The sequence below is a fragment of the Etheostoma cragini genome, chromosome 7 (assembly GCF_013103735.1).
Source record: "Etheostoma cragini isolate CJK2018 chromosome 7, CSU_Ecrag_1.0, whole genome shotgun sequence".
Lineage (NCBI taxonomy): Eukaryota > Metazoa > Chordata > Actinopteri > Perciformes > Percidae > Etheostoma > Etheostoma cragini.
Window position 1 is genome coordinate 25,697,142 of NC_048413.1, and position 18,825 is coordinate 25,715,966.

Consider the following 18,825-nt stretch of genomic DNA (forward strand, 5'->3'; position numbering starts at 1 on the left):
GTGTTGTTGTGTGTGTGTGTGTGTGTGTGTGTGTGTGTGTGTGTGTGTGTGTGTGTGTTTTTAAGGTTACTGCACTTTTAAAGAAACTGTGATAACACACACACATATATATATTATACAATACAGTATTAAGTTTACACAAAAACACATACGCAACATGTAATATAACAACTCACTTTTACATTTGCTCATTAAATTGTGGACATTAGAGACAGTGTGTGTGTGTGTGTGTGGGTGGGGGGTGTTTGTGCGTGTGTGTGCGTGTGTCACATTTAAAATAAATGACTTCCTCACTCTCCACAATTGCTCATTTCAGCGCCAATGTTTATCAGACAAGCTGGCAAGCTCTGCGACAATAGCTTTTTTTTGTCGTTGACCCTGACAGCTCCATTTGTTCCAAACAGCATCAGCTGACACTGTATGACAGCAGTGAGTGAAATCTGAACACAAAACCTTCTTCTCGGTTTCGATCATACAACAAACCTCCCAGTGGATGGGTGGTGCTGCAGCAGTAAGACATACAGGCCGATTGTTATCCACACAGCCTGTCTCTCTCTATAGGTGTGTGGCATCCATGGCTGCATGTTTCCACATTATGTGTCAATGCTTCTGTTGATAGCAATCAACAAAAAACAATAGATTTGAAGGATGAATAAACTGGAAATTCAAAGTAACTACACAGCAACAAAAGTTAGACACAGTGACGTGTGTGTGTGTGTGTGTGTGTGTGTGTGTGTGTGTGTGTGTGTGTGTGTGTGTGTGTGTGTGTGTAAAAGACAGGTCTTTTCTTGCCCTGCTGAGGTGATCTGAACAGTCACTTTCCCGACGTATCCTGACATGTTGAGAGAACCAACATTTCCCACTAATCAAAATGCTAAATAGCATTCAATGTGTGTAATTTTGCTTATAGGTGATCAAGTGAGGGAAGGAAGGAAGGAATGAGTGAGTGAGTGAGTGCGTGCGTGCGTGCGTGCGTGAGTAAGTGAGTGAGTAAGTGAGTGAGTGAGTGAGTGAGCGAGTGAACGTTTGCATTGAGACCTTCACTCAACACAGGATCTTATTATTTTATGATCTTATTATACTATAAGAAGCGTGTGTAAGTGCGTATGCGTAAGAAGCGATCCAGGGTTTTACAGTGACATGCACATGCTGTAAAAGCTGTGTTTCATGCAGGCTGCTCACTTGCGTCCCACATCTTGCAGGACCAGTCCAGCTAGTTTTCATTCATCCTCGATATAACAATCAAATTTGCTCCCACATTTGTGTAACTGGGACGGCTTATATGAGTGCACTGCTGCACTTCCTCAACACAACACAGTCCTCAGGCTATAACGCCCAAGCACTTGATGACTCTGACTGATTTACTATATTGACACTCCATGAGTACTTGTAATACTGTAACAGTGTAGGCTTGCTAGGTTCCAAACATCGGAGGCAACCTGCCACAAACTTTATTGCATTACATTATAACATTACAGTATCATTTTACACAAGCAATATATAGTTTAAGCAGAATATCAGCTTCTGGCCCATTTTTCTCCCCAGGTGTTATCCTGTATCACTCTGTCCCATCTGTGCTGTCTGACTGACTGAGGGCACTGAGGTCAATTACTTTGTTTCCGTCTACGGCTGGTGATCAGTGTCAAGAAGCAATGCCACCATCTTGGCCGAGTTGGCTGATCTGCTAGGTTTTAAGGAAACCCATTGACAGAATACTGGATTCTGATATTTGCAAGTTCTGACATCATTTAGGGCTACAGTATGTTCTTTATAGCTATCAAGAAAACATGTTTCATTCATTATTTGAATTATTACGACAGAAAAAAAGACATTAAGCGTCCCCTGATGAAGAACGTAGGCCTAACCCCGGACAACCCAGGCCCATTTTAACCCCTGGATTTAGGGTGTGTTAAAAGTTGTAATGTCATGTCAGGTCAAGTTGTCTTCATTCATTGAAAAGGAGATTTCAGTTTAAAAGCATTCTATGCAATTTAAATAAAAAAATATGGAAACACATGTTTTGTTTCTCTTTTGTAGTACAGTCTTACTGGGATAATCAGGGGTCACCAAAGCAATGGAGTGCTTCAACAACGTACTCCTCAAACTGCGGGAGATCCACGAGCGAGAAGTGGAGGGTAAGTGGAAATCATGTAAACGACAGCCACTGGTAACAGAAACTAAAGAGAGATAGAGAAGTTGTAATGCAGCTGGAGTACAACAAAGCATTATCTCAAATCCTTTACAACAATTATATCCAGGTGTGCGCTGTGTTTTTTCACTCCCAGGTTGGCAGGGGAAAATCCAAGAGCTGTCCAACAAAAAGGGCTGGTGAGTGGATTCCTTACCTGATGTGTCTCCCTGATCATGTTTAGACAACGCTAACAACATATCCAAGCAAGGGCGTATCTTTCGGTTTAACATTGGAGGGGGTTTGGGATCTCCATTTTTGAGCAAAATTTGAATTTTTGCCGTCAAACACATCATTTTCGGCATTCTGGTAAATTTTTCTCCAACAGTTTGTGCCTTTTCTGCATCAAATTAGGCTTTGCACTAGCCAGTTTTTATCATTTGGGTTAACCCAAATTACAACCATGTATTCAAGTTTAGCTGTGTGCCAGTTCAGCCGGGCTACGTCTTTGTGAACCAGGCAGACGTGCTGGTCCTGCACCCGGCCCCATTTTCCCCTTTGTCATGTTTAGCTTGCAAAAGGAGCTCATGTTGCAACAAGTCATTCAGTTTGCTACTGAGTCACAAAATCTTACTTTCGTTTTTCTAAGAACTGGTAAAAAAATGGTCAAAGGGGCGGGATTATTTTTTGATTCTTAATACAATGCAGTTGATTCAAGAAAGTCTTAAAATGCAGTGGAAACACAATTTACACATTCACAATAAACACAATACATGCACATAAGACATTACATCACATTACACAAAGTACAACTCATATATATATGGCTGCAAAATTAACGCTGACAAAATTAAACAAAAAGCAAAGAATAATAGGCATTACACAACTCCGAATTACTACTAATCTTTATCTAAATAGGTGATAAATAAAAGCTGACTTAACTGACTCACTACAAAGAGTTCACATTTGATACAGAAGTTTTTGGAAGATAATATTCTTTAAGTGAGTGTTTTGTAAGACTCTGGCAGAAAAGGCTACTAAATATGTTAAATGTAAAAAATAAATGCGATGTGTTTTTGCTTGTAATAAGTTTTAAAAAATCAATGTGTGGGCATTGTGTGTATGCGTGCGTGTGTGTGTATGCATGTGTGTGTGTGTGTGTGTGTGTGTGTGTGTGTGTGTGTCTATACATGCTTGCAAATAGTGATACAAAGCGCATGGAGGAACTGTTCACCAAAAATCAGCAGATGAAAGAACAGCAGAGACTACTCATCGAGAACATCAAGACACTGGAAAACAGGTACACACGTTACATTTGGTTGACATACCATTAAATACATATCATTGGTTTATCATAGCAGACCAAGTAGCTGCAAAGCCCCTGAGTGAACTGAGAAATGTGAGTGGCTGCGAACAAACTTCAACATTTAATTTGACGGTAATGATGGTGAAACAAACATATGTTGGAATGGTAGCACAATTACAGAAAAGCAAACACAGTATACGGTCAATAGCATAGCAACAGGTAGCTAAGACAGCTACCACAAACTACTAGTGATACTAGAGAAAGTAAGGCATGTGTGGCATAAAGTGAGTAAATTGAATTGACCCATTTTAAAAGTGTTTCAACATCAGAAATGTGGGTGTCTTTCAACCAAATGGTCAAAAAAAAACATGGAAGTAAAATAATGATCATTTCAATTTTATAGCATTTGGAAAATAAATGTATAGTGAGAACATTGGAAAATGTGCCAAATGTCAAAAAAGCTTTAAAAACATTTGGAAAAAAATAAAAAAAAATAAAAGCGCTGAAAATAAATTGGCAAAAACATTGAAGAGTGACCAAAATGTCAGCAAAAACATCAGGAATAGTTAAAAAAAGTGAGAAAAAACGTTTTACAAATTTTGACCCAGAAAAACTAAAAGTTGCATGATTGATGGGGAGACAACACAAGGGTTAAGCAATGGTGCCATTAAATAACAAAGGTACTGTAGAATGTGTTATTTCTTCTCCTAAAAGGAATCAGTCTCCCTTTAATAGATTGTTAAATGTGTGTTGTGAACGTTATCATTTTTAAATCATGTTTCTGATGTAGGCTGAGGGCGGGGCTGTGTGACAGATGTACAGTAACTCAGGAGGTGGCCAAGAGAAGACAGATGGAATTTGAAGCCTCGCAGATACAAAGCCTCCAGCACATCTCTCTACTAGGTATTCTGTTTATGTCTGTATGTCAAATCTGTAAAACCAACCTTCTATCCATTCGTCATCCCTTCCTCATCCCTAACTTGTCTCTAATGGGTCATATAAGTCTTGCATCAGAACCAAAACTTTGTTTTTTTCCATTCATCTCTTCTTTGCCTTGTGGCACCCTTCCATGCATAGGTTTACTTTCCCCAAAGAATACAATTTAGAGGCGACTGTGTTGTCCTCTGATCATGACTTGTGGTCTGTGTTGTAGCGGGGGAGATGACCAACATGAAAAAGGAGAACAAGAGACTTAGAGATGAGCTCAGGAATTTAAGAGCAGCACTTGAGTGAGTATATGTTGTTGTATTAGACAGTTAGAGTAAACTTAATATGATAGAGAAGAAACCTTGATTGTCTACATATTACAATGACTACAATGTGTTTGCATGCATGCAGAGATGGGTAGAAGTAGAAGTACTAATTTACCTTCTCTATTCAACAAGTACAAGTACAAGCTTGGAATTGTACTTAAAGTACAAAAGTAAAAGTAACCTTGCGAATGAGAAAAGGATCTGAAAGCTAGTAAATCTTTGAAAATGGAGTGCTAATAATAATAAATGTAACATGTCAGAGTCAACATAGTTTTATTTATTTTCAATCATGTCACTGTCCATGCTACAATGCTAACGTGAGTTGCAATGATTGCCGCCAAATCTGTCAAGTTGTCTTGTAGCGGTGCGGAAGTGCAACATATAGTTAGTTAGTTCATGTTTATTGTCCCCATAGGGAAATTAGGTTGCAGATCACATCACATCACATGGTATACAACATTAACACAGATAAGGCAGGGAGGAAAAAACAAAAAAAAAAAAACAAAACAAGACATATATACACCACCACTTGTACCATAAACCAGAATAATATGAAGGGGGGGGGGGGGGGGGGGGGGGGGGGGGGTGTAGAATTCCAGACCAGCTGGGAGAAAGAAGAGAATAAAACAGATACACAAAATATATATATCATTGGACAGGACCTTCATTATTAAGGAGTTTAATCCAATTAAAACTCCCATCCATCATAGTCCCATCCAATTAGATTGAATTCACATGATGATGCAAAATCGCTTACGCTTACTCCACTGAAATGATTTGAAACTAAAGCAACGAGCCAATTTTGTAAAATGTACAGAGATGAAAATACAGATGTTTGTGTTAAAAATGTAAGGAGTAAAACTAAAAAGTTGGCCCAAAATAAGTAGTAAAGTAAACATATCTGAATAATCTACTTGAGTACAGTAACATAGTAATTGTGCTTTGTTACTTCCCATCTCTGCATATGTATCAACACATTTTGCCTGTATGAAAAACATCATAACAAGCATTCACTCCTAGACAACTCTTAGGAGACATCTCACACAGCAACTATGCAATTCTGTTTGTGTAGCAGAGCTCACAGTGACCACTCCTCCAATAGGAGCAACACCCCAGACATCAAACCAACCAGCCCCCCTGACTATTCCCCCTCCTCTGGACCTGACGCCCTCCTCGCTATGGGGACCAGCAGCGCCGGTAACCAGCCAGCAGGTGTCAATGTTGCATTGAAAACTGAGGCCAACCAAAGACCTGAAGGTGAGGATGAGGAAGAGTTGGGAGGAGGAAAGGTGTTTGTTTGTTGCTTATCATTCCCGCCTCCTCCTTAGTTAAGTTTTCTGTTTCTGATCCAACAGAAAGTGTACACAGACAATTGAGAGGGATGAACGGAAGCCAATTTGTAAGTTTCTAAATCAACTAACTCTCAAAATACATACCCATTACAATGCAGTTTTTTAACCACTTCTCTGTTGCATGTGCATGTCAGCGAAATAATGTAACATATCTTTCATACCTGTTCTTTACTATTAAAGCTGTGGCCAGAAAGCTGTTAGCTTAGCTTAGCATAACAAGTGGAAACAGGCGGGAACAAAAACCCCATCCACGTACTGGCACGTCAAACCTTACTTATTAACATGTTACATCTTGTTTTTGTTAAATCATGAAGTGTAAAGACCCCAATGCTAGCTAACACTAACTGAATGCTGTCAAGTAGTAAGTGTATCATAACCATGGTAACTGTATTTTCTGTATTATGATAGTAAGTACCGTCAAAGCCTTAGCCTTGGCTAGGAGACAACCTAAGAGACTTTACGAATACTCCGAAATGATCCCCATAACTTAGGGAAATATTTAGCATAAGGGACAAACTCGAGGTAGTTGGTCTTCACGCCAATTTCAGCTGTTTACAAAATGTCAAACTGTTACTTTAATTTGTACATTCATTTTTTGTTTCTTTGTTCCTTCTCCACTCTCAAAGGAGTCATACAAGCCTCTTCCCTGGAAGACGGAACAAAATGTAACCTTTGTCATGGAGAGAAGGTGAGAGAAAGGGACACAGGACTTTTTGAGAGGATGGAAGTGTGGAACAGTGAATTTACAAATCAGTGATTGGGTGTGTCGAGATATATATTTTAAAAAAAATGTTTTGGGAACTCAAATAAGAAGACTCAAAAGCCACTACTCGGCTTCCATCAATCATATTAAACATTTACAAATCTTGTAAATTGTATTCCCTTGCACTACTTGTTACTGAAAAAGAGATCATTTTATTGTTACAAAATACTACATTACTGCCCAACGCTGTGGCCCTAATGACCTGCACGGTCGCTTTAACCTCTCCCTATCTGCCTTGCTTCTGTTTCACATAACTTAGAGCTCAGAATGTTGAGGAACTGGATCAGCGATCCTCTATCCCTCCTCAAGCTCTCCTCAAGAACTTTTATTCCTTAGCGGGTGGAGAAGGGACCCCCACTAGACATGTGGTCCATGCCCCTGTCCCCTGCCGTCCTCAACCAACCAGGAGCAGCCCTGCTACTGTGCCCTGGCCCTTTTCTGAATCCTCTGACTTGGTTACTCCAGCTGCTCCAGCGACCAGTCCGGTGGCGCAACCTTCTTCCAAACCTTACCTGCCATGCTCTCCCAACCTGATTCCAACTAGCCAACATGCCAGCTCTAGAAGTCAGGTTTCTGCATCTCCCTGGCGCAAGCAGAGCACCCCTCAACCCCCTGCCAAAGAGCCAACTGTGGTATTCAGGTTGAGAAGTCTGACAGAACGAGATGTAGAGTGTCAAACTAAGCCCAAGGAGAAAAAGGACATCTCACCAATGAAGACCGAGAGGGTCTCTGGAGATATTAAAGAGGCGTTTGATGGGCCTCTGGACCTATCGGATCATGGAAAGTCCAAATCCAGCCAAATGCCAACAGATGATTCACCCTTAGCCCTACAAACTGGAGAGAGATTACAAAGCTGCCCTGACAAGGACGGGAAGGAAAATCCACTCAGACCAGTATCATCACCGTCTCCTATCGTCCTTCCCTCAGGCCCCTCTATCCCACCAGTCAATCAACCAGAGGAAGGGTCTGCCAGTGACCGTAACTTCAAGGTAATTGTTTTGGCAAAACGATTAAAAGACATGGGGGTAATGGTACAGAGGGGACAAACAGGGTTCATGGTATGATAGCCTTGAATTGCTAGACCTATTTCCACAGCGCTGTGTTGGCATTTCTTCAAATTAATCACAATCATCTTGGGTGGTAAGCAAAATTTTGTCCATAGCAATCCCCTCCTGTCGGTCCAAAAACATCCCAGTTAGAGAGGTTGATGCAGGATAAGCCGGATACATGGTTAAACGTAATTTCCTCTTATCAGTGTAACACCATGTGTACCTCGTCCAAACCACTCCTCTCATATTGGTCCCCTAACGTCCCAGGTAGACAGTACTTACTGTACATATTCTTTGTAAATCTTTACAATCATTCCCCGAAAACAACCAAGCAGGCCTGCCTCGGTGCACGATACAAACTTTCTTCAAAACTTGTCATTTTCAGCGTGTAACGTTAGCTTGTTAGCTCAGAGGTTCAAGTTGTTGTTCCGAGTTTAACATAAACACAAAGAAAGCAGAGAAGGGAGGGACAACTGACCGGACACCCGGTGGAACTGGCGGTGCCGAAACTACCCAGTAAATTAACCGTTGACCAATCCAGACTAATATGATATGATGGTTCTGTCACAGCAGGTAATCAAAGATTTGGAGCAGAAAAAGGAGGAAAAAGGAAAGACAGACCAAAACGTGAATGGAAAGAAGGTGCCTGTCCTTACTATATCATTACGCCCAGGTGAAGAGCTCAGATTCATATGTGTCTGTGTGTTTGCATCCATATATACCTACTGTGCATAGGTGAATAATACTTACTAGGGTCATGTTTCTGTAACAGTAGTGGCGCTGGAGACTCTGAATTCTGCTCTACAGAAATCCTTACTATCACATGGCAAGGTACGGTAATTCAAGCCAATAAAGCAGATTCAGTTGAGGCTTTGTACGCATGTGTAAATATGAGCTGTTTCTAGTTTATTTTAACTTGCTTCCTTTGCTTCATCGCAGTCATCGTCGTCAGCAGCTGAGCCGAGAAGCAGCTCAGATGAGCAGGACGAGGACGAGAGTGTGTCAGGACAAGAAAACAGCCAGGGCTGCAAGAGAAAGAGGGCATCTGTGGAGACAGAAACCGACAGAGACTCGGAAACAGACCGTATGCATCAGCTCATATTTCAAGTCCTTCTGTGTCTTTCTTGCTTTCTTTCTGTCTGTCTTGGGTGCAGTCTATCAGTCAAATCACATTTTAAAAGCTTTATGAAACAAAATGTTTTTTCCCCACTTGGTCAACATTAATTTGCACAGTATTTTAATCGACACAAACAACTCTGTCTTGATGATGTGAACACTTGCAAGTCACATCACTACCATCCCACATAAATAAAATACGCCATTTGTATATTGAAAGTAAACTGAGGGGTATCAATGTCGTTGCACTGAAGCCAAAATGCTGTGTGTGAATCTGATGAACTTGGAAGGGTGTTTAAGTGATCTGAACACAAGTGGACAGCCGAGGCCCACCTGTGTCTATCATGCCTCTCCAGCTAACCCATTGTGTTCAGATTTCGTTACTACCAACACAATACAGTAACATGAGCTATTGAAGTTAGCTGGAGACATGGATAAACCCTAACCTGGTTAAGGTGGTGATGGCGCAGTGGATATGACACATGCCTTTGGTGTGAGAGATATGGGTTTGATTCCCTTTGCAATCCATCAACGAATGTGTCCCTGAGCAAGACACTTAACCCCTAGTTGTGCAACCTCTGACATATATAGCAATTGTGAGTCGTTTTAGATAAAAGATAGATGACATGTAATAATGTAAACCTCATTTGCTCTTACCAGAATGTTGACGTGTATTTTGTCAATAGCAGATGCGGGCCAATATTTCCCAAAGTCTTCCAGTTAGATAGGAAAGGCTGCAAACAATAGTCCTTGTGAATCTTTAAAATCCTTCCCCTAAAAGGCCTGCCTTGTTGCAAACTTGCCATATTCAAAGTTGCTAGCTCGAAGGTTGTTTCCTGAAACAAGCAGCTTTCCGAGACAAGGGACATCCGGCGATTATCCAGTAAATTAACTATTGTTGCTCCAGACTACTAGACTAGCTGGAGATCCCGCTATCAGCAGAGCCCAACACATTTCTTTCCATAAGACAAAATGATAGACGGTCACGCAACACTTTTTGTTACTCTTCATAAAATGAATTCCCTAAAACCACCACATCCTTTATTGATAGTTGATAATTAAGTCCTTGTGAAGGATGGCTCAGGGCACATTAGGAGATGTGTGACGAATGCGGCCCAAACCAACTGGGCAAGGGTTTTTAGTGATTGGATCACAATGCGTCTTTGTGGTCATTTATTGTTGTCCACTTGTGATCTGATGGCCCAAGACCAGGTGTTAGCAGGGTCTTTGACATCTGCTCAGCTTACAATTTTTTTTACTTCGGTCTTTATCTATACATGTGAAAATGTAACCATCATGAAAAGTAGCCCTCCCACTGTTTCTCCCTCACACTCAGAAGTGTTCTCTTTTTTCCTCACAGACATCCAGCTGGGGAGGAAGATCCAGATCACTTTGAGAGCTGAGGGGAAGAGCCCCAGCTAAAGATATCACATTGTGATCTCACGTGAACCTGGATCCACCGACTGTTTTTGCCCACTTGGGGGACAACGCAACACTCACATATTACTTTGTGTTTGATCTTTAAGTTGATTAGCAAACATCGTAGTATTTACACCACCAAACATGGAGCAACCTTTATTCATTTGCATTAGGAGTTGGGTTTCTGGCAACCTGAAGAATGTAAGTCCAATATTTACTCTTGTGTTAGCTCGGTTTTGCTTTCCACCAACTCTCTGAGGGAAATGTCTGGCTCTGTTGGTGCCGGGCATGAGTGGGGTTTAAGACCTTTTTTTGTTGAACTGCGCTGCCTGCTGTAGCTGAAAAGGAAACTGATAAGAGTGCTACGACAAAAAAGTTAAGTTCTGGGGCATAAAATCAAAACAACTGAAAACACTTAAATGCCACATTTCAAATATTATATTTTCCTTATTGTGTTTTTTAATATATACACAGTAAAAAACCAAGCTGCAGCTTTATTCTCTAAGGAAACAATTTGGGTAGCCAACATTCAAACATTCAAACTGTAAATATTTCCGATAAATAAAATAGCTGTGACTTTGCAATAGCTGTGTTTTGGCCACACAGATGCAGCAGAAATTCACACCATGGGGCAAACGTACACTACTTGTATTTAGCTTTTCCTTGACACTAAACGTGACAACCAAGCGCGTGTTATATGACGCTAATGGTCTACTTTAGCATCCTATAACAACGACAAAGGCACCTGACCAAGCGTCCGTATTTTTCGAGAACGTGTGTGTGTGTGACAAGAGCACGTGGCAGCCGTCACTGTAGCGATATGCTACCTATTTTAGCCTTTTCATATGTTTTTGTTATGTTAATGTTAATGATCACAAGGTTTAAATCATCAGTGAGCCTATTCCTAAAATTGTTAATGTGAATCATATGACTGTCTAGTGTGATAGATTCATTTATTTTGGCTGTATAGAGCCTTCAGTATGTCCTAGTCACCTGAGCCACCCCTGCTTTGTAGTAATGGAATGTTCCAATTTGAGGGGTGGGCTTCAGGCCTATATAGACAGGCAGTTGCTTCTGCTCGAGACGGAGAGAGCATGAGGAACACCGGAGGAAGTAGGGCGTAAGTCCGTTGGATGCCGTCTGCAATGACTTGCTTCAAGGTCAAAAGGAAACAATGGTTTTGTTTTCTGTAATTGTCTTAACTCTCCTGTCAGTTTACTTTTATTTTGTGAAAGTATTTTGTTTTTGCTGTTCATATTCTAGTTTATTTTTGTAACACTATTTTGCCGTATTGGCCTTACTTGAGGTGAACATTAAATACCCCATCTTTGCAAAATCCTATTGGACTCACCTTGTGTGTTTTCACCTGCTCACGACTACTTGCTCCATCTTCCCACAACAGTGTGAGAATTGTCTCTTCACACATTCAGCAGACAGAGCAACATTAGCATTGATTTGGAGTTGTGTTTTTGTCCACCTAGTCTACACTCACCTGAAGGATTATTATTATTATTATTATCTCATTAATGCAATTATCTAATCAACCAATCACATGGCAGTTGCTTCAATACATTTAGGGGCGTGGTCTTGGTCAAGACAATCTCCTGAACTCCAAACTGAATGTCAGAAGGGGAAAGAAAGGTGATTTTAGCAATTTTAATTGTGGCATGGTTGCTGGTGCCAGACAGGCCGGTTTGAGTATTTCACAACCATTTCTAGGGTTTACAAAGAATGGTGTGAGAAGGGAAAAACATCCAGTATGCGGCAGTTTTGTGGGCAAAAATGCCTTGTTGATTCTTGAGGTCAGAGGAGAATGGGCCAACTGATTCAAGCTGATAGAAGAGTAACTTTGACTGAAATAACCACTCGTTACAACCGAGGTATGCAACAAAGCATTTGTGAAGCCACAACACACACAACCTTGAGGCGGATGGGTTAAAACAGCAGAAGACCCCACCAAGTTCCACTTATCTCCACTAGAAATAGGAAAAAGAGGCTACAATTTGCAAGAGTTTACCAAAATTGGACAGTTGAAGACTGGAAAAATGTAACCTGGTCTGATGAGTCTCGATTTCTGTTGAGGCAGTCAGATGGTAGAGTCAGAATTTGGCGTAAACAGAATGAGAACATGGATCCATCATGCCTTGTTACCACTGTGCAGGCTGGTGGTGGTGGTGTAATGGTGTGGGGGATGTTTTTCTTGGCACACTTTAGGCCCCTTAGTGCCAACTGGGCATCGTTTAAATGCCACGGCCTACCTGAGCATTGTTTCTGACCATGTCCATCACTTTGTGGCCACCATGTACCCATCCTCTGATGGCTACTTCCAGCAGGATAATGCACCATGTCACAAAGCTTGAATCATTTCATATTGGTTTCTTGAACATGACAATGAGTTCACTGTACTAAAATGGACCCACAGTCACCAGATCTCAACCTAATAGAGCATCTTTGGGATGTGGTGGAACGGGAGCTTCGTGCCCTGGATGTGCATCCCACAAATCTCCATCAACTGCAAGATGCTATCCTATCAATATGGGCCAACATTTCTAAAGAATGCTTTGAGCACCTTGTTGAATCAATGCCACGTAGAATTAAGCCAGTTCTGAAGGCGAAAGGGGTTCAAACACAGTATTAGTATGGTGTTCCTAATAATCCTATAGTAGAGTGTATGTTACGGTGACCATATTTTGATTTCCAAAAAATCACTCAACCGGCCTCGAAAAAACAAATTCAGACAGGCTTCTCAGGGGTTAATGAACATGCTTTATCATGCCTCAATGGCATGAAAATAACTTATGTAATAAAATAAAATATGTAACAACTTGTGACAAAATACTAGCTCTTTTCAGATAAATAAATTAATATGAAATAATGTAAATATGATCTATTCTTTGTCAGCTTCAAAATCCAGCTCCAACTAAATATCTCCGCAAAACCTTTTCCGTGTGAGCTTTGAGATCTCCAGCACCTCATATTAGACACTAAAACACCTGTTCTAGCTTTGCACACAATGCTCTCCCCCTCCACCTTGTCCTGACCGGGATGGTACGTGGAAAGTGTTTTTTGCAGTTTAACTGTGAAGCTGCACTTACGCTTCACATTTTCTGTGCAATGCTACTCCGCTGTCTGATCTACTCCGCTGTCTGATCTGCTCCCTGTCTGGTCTGCTCCCTGTATGTACTCCGCTGTCTAATCTGCTCCCTGTCTGATCTGCACACCCTGTATGTGCTTGTCGCAGAGCGGCTCACAAGGCAGCCACTCGGGAATCACGTTTTGAGGACTATGGTCCTCAGATCTCTGCAGGGTAAATCCAGACAGCTAGCTAGACAATCTGAGGACAACTAAAACAACTTTTGAACAAACACGTTCCACCAAAACAAGTTCCTTCCCGAGGCTATTTCACAGTGGCATTCGCCCATGAGGATTGTAATTGGATCAAAGAAATGCCAAAATAAACCAGAGCATGTTTATCTCCAATCCAGAATGCTGTGTGGACTCGCCAGACCCTCCTCCGCAGCGTTGTAGCGAAAGGTCTGGCAATGCGAGACTGACCTTGACCTAACCAACTTGTGACAGCATTAAAATGTTAACAAAGTGTTTAAAATCGTGACCATTACGTCCTGTGGTTTAGATATGTGCACGGAAAACGTCCTAGGGGGTGTATTTCCTGCGGCAATTTAAACAACCAATCGTCGTGTGCCCGTTTGGACGACTTGTTGTGGTGGCTGGCTGAAAATGATAACAAGCACAGCAACTCATTTCATTGTAACACATCATTGATTAAAAGAGATCTCACTCTTAGTTTGGCTTTAGTGGTTCTATAACTGGGGTTGAGCATTTTCTCTGTTAACAAAGTTCTCACTGAGTGCTTTTACATTAACATTAATATTCTGTCTAGCTTCCAGATATTCAAATCCGTCATTTTCTGAGCTGGAACATGTGACTTCCCAGTCCATTGTGTTTGATGTAACTGGTGTGTCCAGATTCTGCTAGCATAAATCTGAATAATACTAACTGGGACATTCCAATATCAACCAGTGTATTATTTCATCAAAATATTCAATTAGGATTGGTAATTATGGACGTAGGGAGCGACGTTAGACTCTCCCAATGCAGATCCTCTTTAGCAGTTTATAGTTGTTGTTGGTGAAGAAATGAGACAGTCATGCATAGAAAGTCACACATTTTGCAACACGGACCAGCCCATTTTTACAAGGTGCCACTCAAACAGCATACAAACAACTGATATAAACAGCATACTGAACAACTTATTGTAGAAACATGAGAAATAAATGGCCCGTCTTAAATAAAATGAAAGTAACCCTAACCGTAAAAAAAACTCTCTTCAGTCTTCTATAAGCTATTGATCAAAATGTATCAACGCAGCTATTACGTCATCCTCTGTGTCATCCAACCCCAAACAAACTTTTTACCTTTGACATTTTCCAATTAAAATTCACTATATTGTAAAAAAAAAAAAAAAGAATATTCCATCTAATTATCCATTTGCAGAAGTACTTTTTTTGTTATCTAACAGCCAAACAAATACATGTTTGGGCATCACCTGATAATGCCTAAACCCGTATTGCTCCTCTCACACTATACTAACTTTATTTAAGGTGCTTATGATTATTTCACTTTCCTGGCATTACTTCCACAGGCTGGTTATTTTTGCCGGAGAAACTAACCTGTTAAGTGACCAACAAAGAAGAAGAAAAAGAAGACAGAAACATGTTCCTCTTCCTCTTTTTCATTTTCAGAATGTACACATTTTGCAAGTATAAACTTTCCGTTCACAGCTGTGACAGCTTGCGGTAAGCTGGGTGGATGGAAGAGATAAAACACAGTAACAGAGTCAGCTGAATAAACTTTATTTTTGTGATACAACACTGGAAAGTCAATGTGTCCATTTTGTGTAAATACATCAAATATATTTCTTAATGGAGATGTCCTGATCTATACGCAAAATCAGCCAATGATTACTCAAAATATGAGATGGTTATTTGTCCTTTTTGAAAATGTATGCTGTTTTATTGATTCCTACTGTTCCTGTCATGCCTCTTAAATGCCATTAGAGTCCATTAAGTACAATTATTGGTCAGTGGTCAGTTGACAAAACAGCCACCCCCTGCCCTTCCCATCTCTCTGTTGATTAAAACATGATTGACTTTGCTACTGTGTACTATTGTGTTTTCACTTTTATAGTATGCTAATCTGTCAAGCTAAATGCTGTGTTGTTGTGTGGTCTCAACGGAGCTTTTGTTTTTAGAATGATGCAATGTATACTTTTAGAAACTGTTGCTGAACGCACTATTACCATTGAAATACGTGTCTGTCCCTGAATGTAGCTTCTGTAGCTCCCACTTTATATGACTAGACTCTTATAGTTCGTACCGTTTACCACACAACCTTGTGTGTGTCTCACGCACCTATTGAGTGAATAATGACGAGTTCTGGGAAACACACGAAGCATCGTGTTGTGACGTTTTGTTCAGGATATTACGCAAAACAGCTGCAGTGTGATGAAAAGCCATGTAGAAACTAGGGGTAAACTATTTGGGTAGGGAAATCTAAATGTGATTATCTTGCCAGATACAATATGAGTATTCACTTTCTATAATCATGTTAAATACAGTAATACAAACATTAAAATCCACTGAAAAGACTACATTTCAATTTTCAATTCAATTGTATTATAGTACCGAATTTTAACAAGAGATATCTCAAGATACTTTACAGATTGAGTAGGGCACATGAGGCATAGCAGGGACCATGCAACCATGATTTAGGTGCCACCCCAATCCACGGAAAACTGTGTGCCAAGAAAACATAAGGACTCCAGGGAATGAGCTCCCCAAAGATAAGTTAGCAACAAGCATTTCTGAAACATGAATGCACACAGATGGAAAAAGAGAGGAGATCAGTGTGTCAAAGGACGTCCCCCGGCAGTCTAAAACTGTAGCAGCATAACCATGAGCCGGTCCGGGGATGTATTGAGAGAAGCGACAAAAAGATTGTTGAAAAAAATGTTGAAAAAAAACTTGTCAAAAGAGACTAATAACTTAAGGAAAGGAACTTGAGAAAAAGAAAGAAAAACCTCAGGGAAAAAAGGCGTGAAAAACGTTGGGGAAACCCTTAAAAAAGGCGACAAAAACGCTGAAAGAAGCAACAAACACTTTGAGAAAAAAAAAAAACAGACCGGTGACAAAAACCTCGCAAAAAATTGTCAAAAAAAAAAAGGGAAACCTCATAAAAAAAGCAACAGAAGCATTGAAAAATGCTAAAAAAAACTGTTGGAAAGAACAACAAAGACGTCCAAAAAGATACTAAAAAAGCTTCCCCATACTTGACCTTTGTATGCAGTCTGACACCCACGTACGCTGCCATTCCCAGTGTGATGATTAAACTATCTGTGGATCTTCAACCCATTAAACGAGGAACTCATTTCCCCTTGCATTTTGAAAAACAAACGGTGGCCTGTACTGAACGTTGGGCAGCTCGTTGTGTCCTAACCCACACCATCTGCAGCTGTAAGCAGCTGCTAACACCAATTCTTTCCCTTTATCCCTCATGCTGGGATTTGTTTTTATCTCCTTTTATCCGTCATCAATTTTAAACTCATTCTACCTTTTATCTGATCTCATTTGTTTCATTCTTATCCTCCCTCCCTCCCTGTCTACGTCACTGCAGCCTGGGATCCAGAGGGGAACTCGGTTTCTAATCCTGACTCTTGATTAAGGATTACAGCCAAAGACCTCGGAGCTTTCTCTGACAAAGTTGTTTCTGAGCTGCTGTTGTTGCCCTGAGGCTGAACTGCCCCCGCCTCCGCTCCGCTGCCGGCCTCCGCCCAGAGGATGCCCTGAGCATTATAGCTGTAAAACTCATTTGAATATGTTATTGAGCTGTCCTGCGCATCATGCAAATGAGTCCCTCACTTCTGTCCAACGCCTCCATCCATTTATAAATGTTTCCCTCTGTCCATCCTCTTGATATCCATCAAACATATAAGTAAGTAAGTAAGTAAACATGTATTTATATAGCCCTTCTACAGATAGAATTTGCAAAGTGCTTCACAATAAAATAAAATTAAATAAAATGAAAGGCATCCCAGCTAACAATTTTTGGTTCCCAGAATGTTCTGAGAACGTTTGTGTTTGATTGCGGGAACGTTCCCTGAAAGTTAGCTTTGGTTAGATTTTGGTTGAAAAAGGAAGTGGGTTTAATGTTCTGGGAACTTTGGTTTTTGGTTACATTGAATGTTCTCAGAACGTTCCCCTTGCATTCCCCTAACGTTCCCCTAACATTGCAACCTTTAGAGAACGCTCCCATGTTGTTGCAACCTTTAGAGAATGTTCCCATAACGTTCCCCTAACGTTCCCCTAACAGTGCAACCTTTACAGGAGCGTTCTCTTATTGTTGCAACCTTTAGAGAATGTTCCCATAACGTTCCCCTAACGTTCCCCTAACAGTGCAACCTTTACAGGAACGTTCTCTTATTGTTGCAACCTTTAGAGAATGTTCCCATAATGTTCCCCGAACGTTCCCCTAACATTGCCACCTTTAGAGAACGTTTCCCTAACTTTCCCATAACGTTGTAACCTTTAGAGAACCCTCCCCTAACGTTGCAACCTCTAGAGAATGTTCCCCTAACTTTCCCTTATCTCATCTAACTAAAGGTCTGTTTGACAGACAAAGTCTTCAACAGCTTTTTAAAAGAATTAACAGGTTTTTGAACAACGTAAAGAGTAGGATTGGGCTTCCAACTTGGAACCTTTTCAGAAATTACAATTCCAACGGAATTTCTTTTTTTTTTTTTATTGGAATCATTTGGAAAATTTGTTTTTTTCCAATTAATCAAAGGTTTCAAATTGACCACACACAAGTTTTGGTTTAAGTAGCAATCTCAAAAGTACTTCCAGGCGCTTGTTGTGTTAAGGTACAGCGACACTCTAAAGTGTCGCTTTATTTGACACTTAAAGAGCCCGGAAAAGCTCTAAACGACCATTGTGTTATCCATCACGAAAGTTGTGATTTCCATTGGATCAGAGGACTATCACTTGTGGCGTTTTTCCACTGCATGGTATCTACTCGCCTCGCCTCGACTCTACTCAACTTCTATGGTTTTCCATTACGAAAAAAAGTCCCCGGTACCTGCTGAAAGGTACTTTTTTGTAGTACTACCTCAGTCGAGGTTGCAAGCGAGCTGAGGCGATACAAAAACGTGACGTGAAAACCTGTAGACTGCTGATTGGTTGGAGAGAATCATCATCCATTGCTAGCTACAGACGGGGGGAGGGGGCACATGCAGAGAACAAAACAACCCACCTTTGACTTTCTGTGTGTGTCGCGTTGGGTCACGGGGGTTTCCTGCCATGACGACCAGCCACGGCCACACCGGGTCCAGTTGAGCCGGTAACACAAATGGAAAAACGCCAT

The 18,825-nt window shown here is 40.8% G+C and overlaps 1 protein-coding gene and 2 long non-coding RNA genes across 7 annotated transcripts in view; 1 reads left to right on the plus strand and 2 right to left on the minus strand.

Moving 5' to 3' along the window:
* The window catches only part of LOC117948368, a 21,035-nt gene extending 12,813 nt beyond the window's left edge, over positions 1-8,222 (minus strand). Inside the window, exon 1 of the long non-coding RNA XR_004657421.1 lies at positions 8,212-8,222. This is a non-coding gene — a long non-coding RNA (uncharacterized LOC117948368). The remainder of the gene's footprint in view (positions 1-8,211) is intronic.
* The window catches only part of rbbp8l (retinoblastoma binding protein 8-like), an 11,254-nt gene extending 454 nt beyond the window's left edge, over positions 1-10,800 (plus strand). Inside the window, exons 2-15 of one of the 5 annotated variants that reach the window (XM_034877975.1) lie at positions 911-950; positions 2,047-2,135; positions 2,286-2,328; positions 3,333-3,428; positions 4,225-4,337; positions 4,588-4,663; positions 5,760-5,944; positions 6,043-6,086; positions 6,666-6,727; positions 7,062-7,791; positions 8,422-8,524; positions 8,624-8,682; positions 8,791-8,935; positions 10,328-10,800. In XM_034877975.1, the coding sequence (XP_034733866.1) occupies positions 2,075-2,135; positions 2,286-2,328; positions 3,333-3,428; positions 4,225-4,337; positions 4,588-4,663; positions 5,760-5,944; positions 6,043-6,086; positions 6,666-6,727; positions 7,062-7,791; positions 8,422-8,524; positions 8,624-8,682; positions 8,791-8,935; positions 10,328-10,389 (1,779 nt within the window). In that variant the 5' untranslated portion in view covers positions 911-950; positions 2,047-2,074 and the 3' untranslated portion in view covers positions 10,390-10,800. Of the gene's footprint in view, positions 1-910; positions 951-2,042; positions 2,136-2,285; positions 2,329-3,332; positions 3,429-4,224; positions 4,338-4,587; positions 4,664-5,759; positions 5,945-6,042; positions 6,087-6,665; positions 6,728-7,061; positions 7,792-8,421; positions 8,525-8,623; positions 8,683-8,790; positions 8,936-10,327 lie in introns of all 5 variants that reach the window. The other 4 variants (XM_034877974.1, XM_034877973.1, XM_034877977.1 and 1 more) reach the window with 4 other exon arrangements.
* LOC117948369 overlaps positions 1-18,825 on the minus strand; it is a 172,612-nt gene that overhangs the window by 63,259 nt on the left and 90,528 nt on the right. The gene's annotated exons all lie outside the window — the stretch shown is intronic.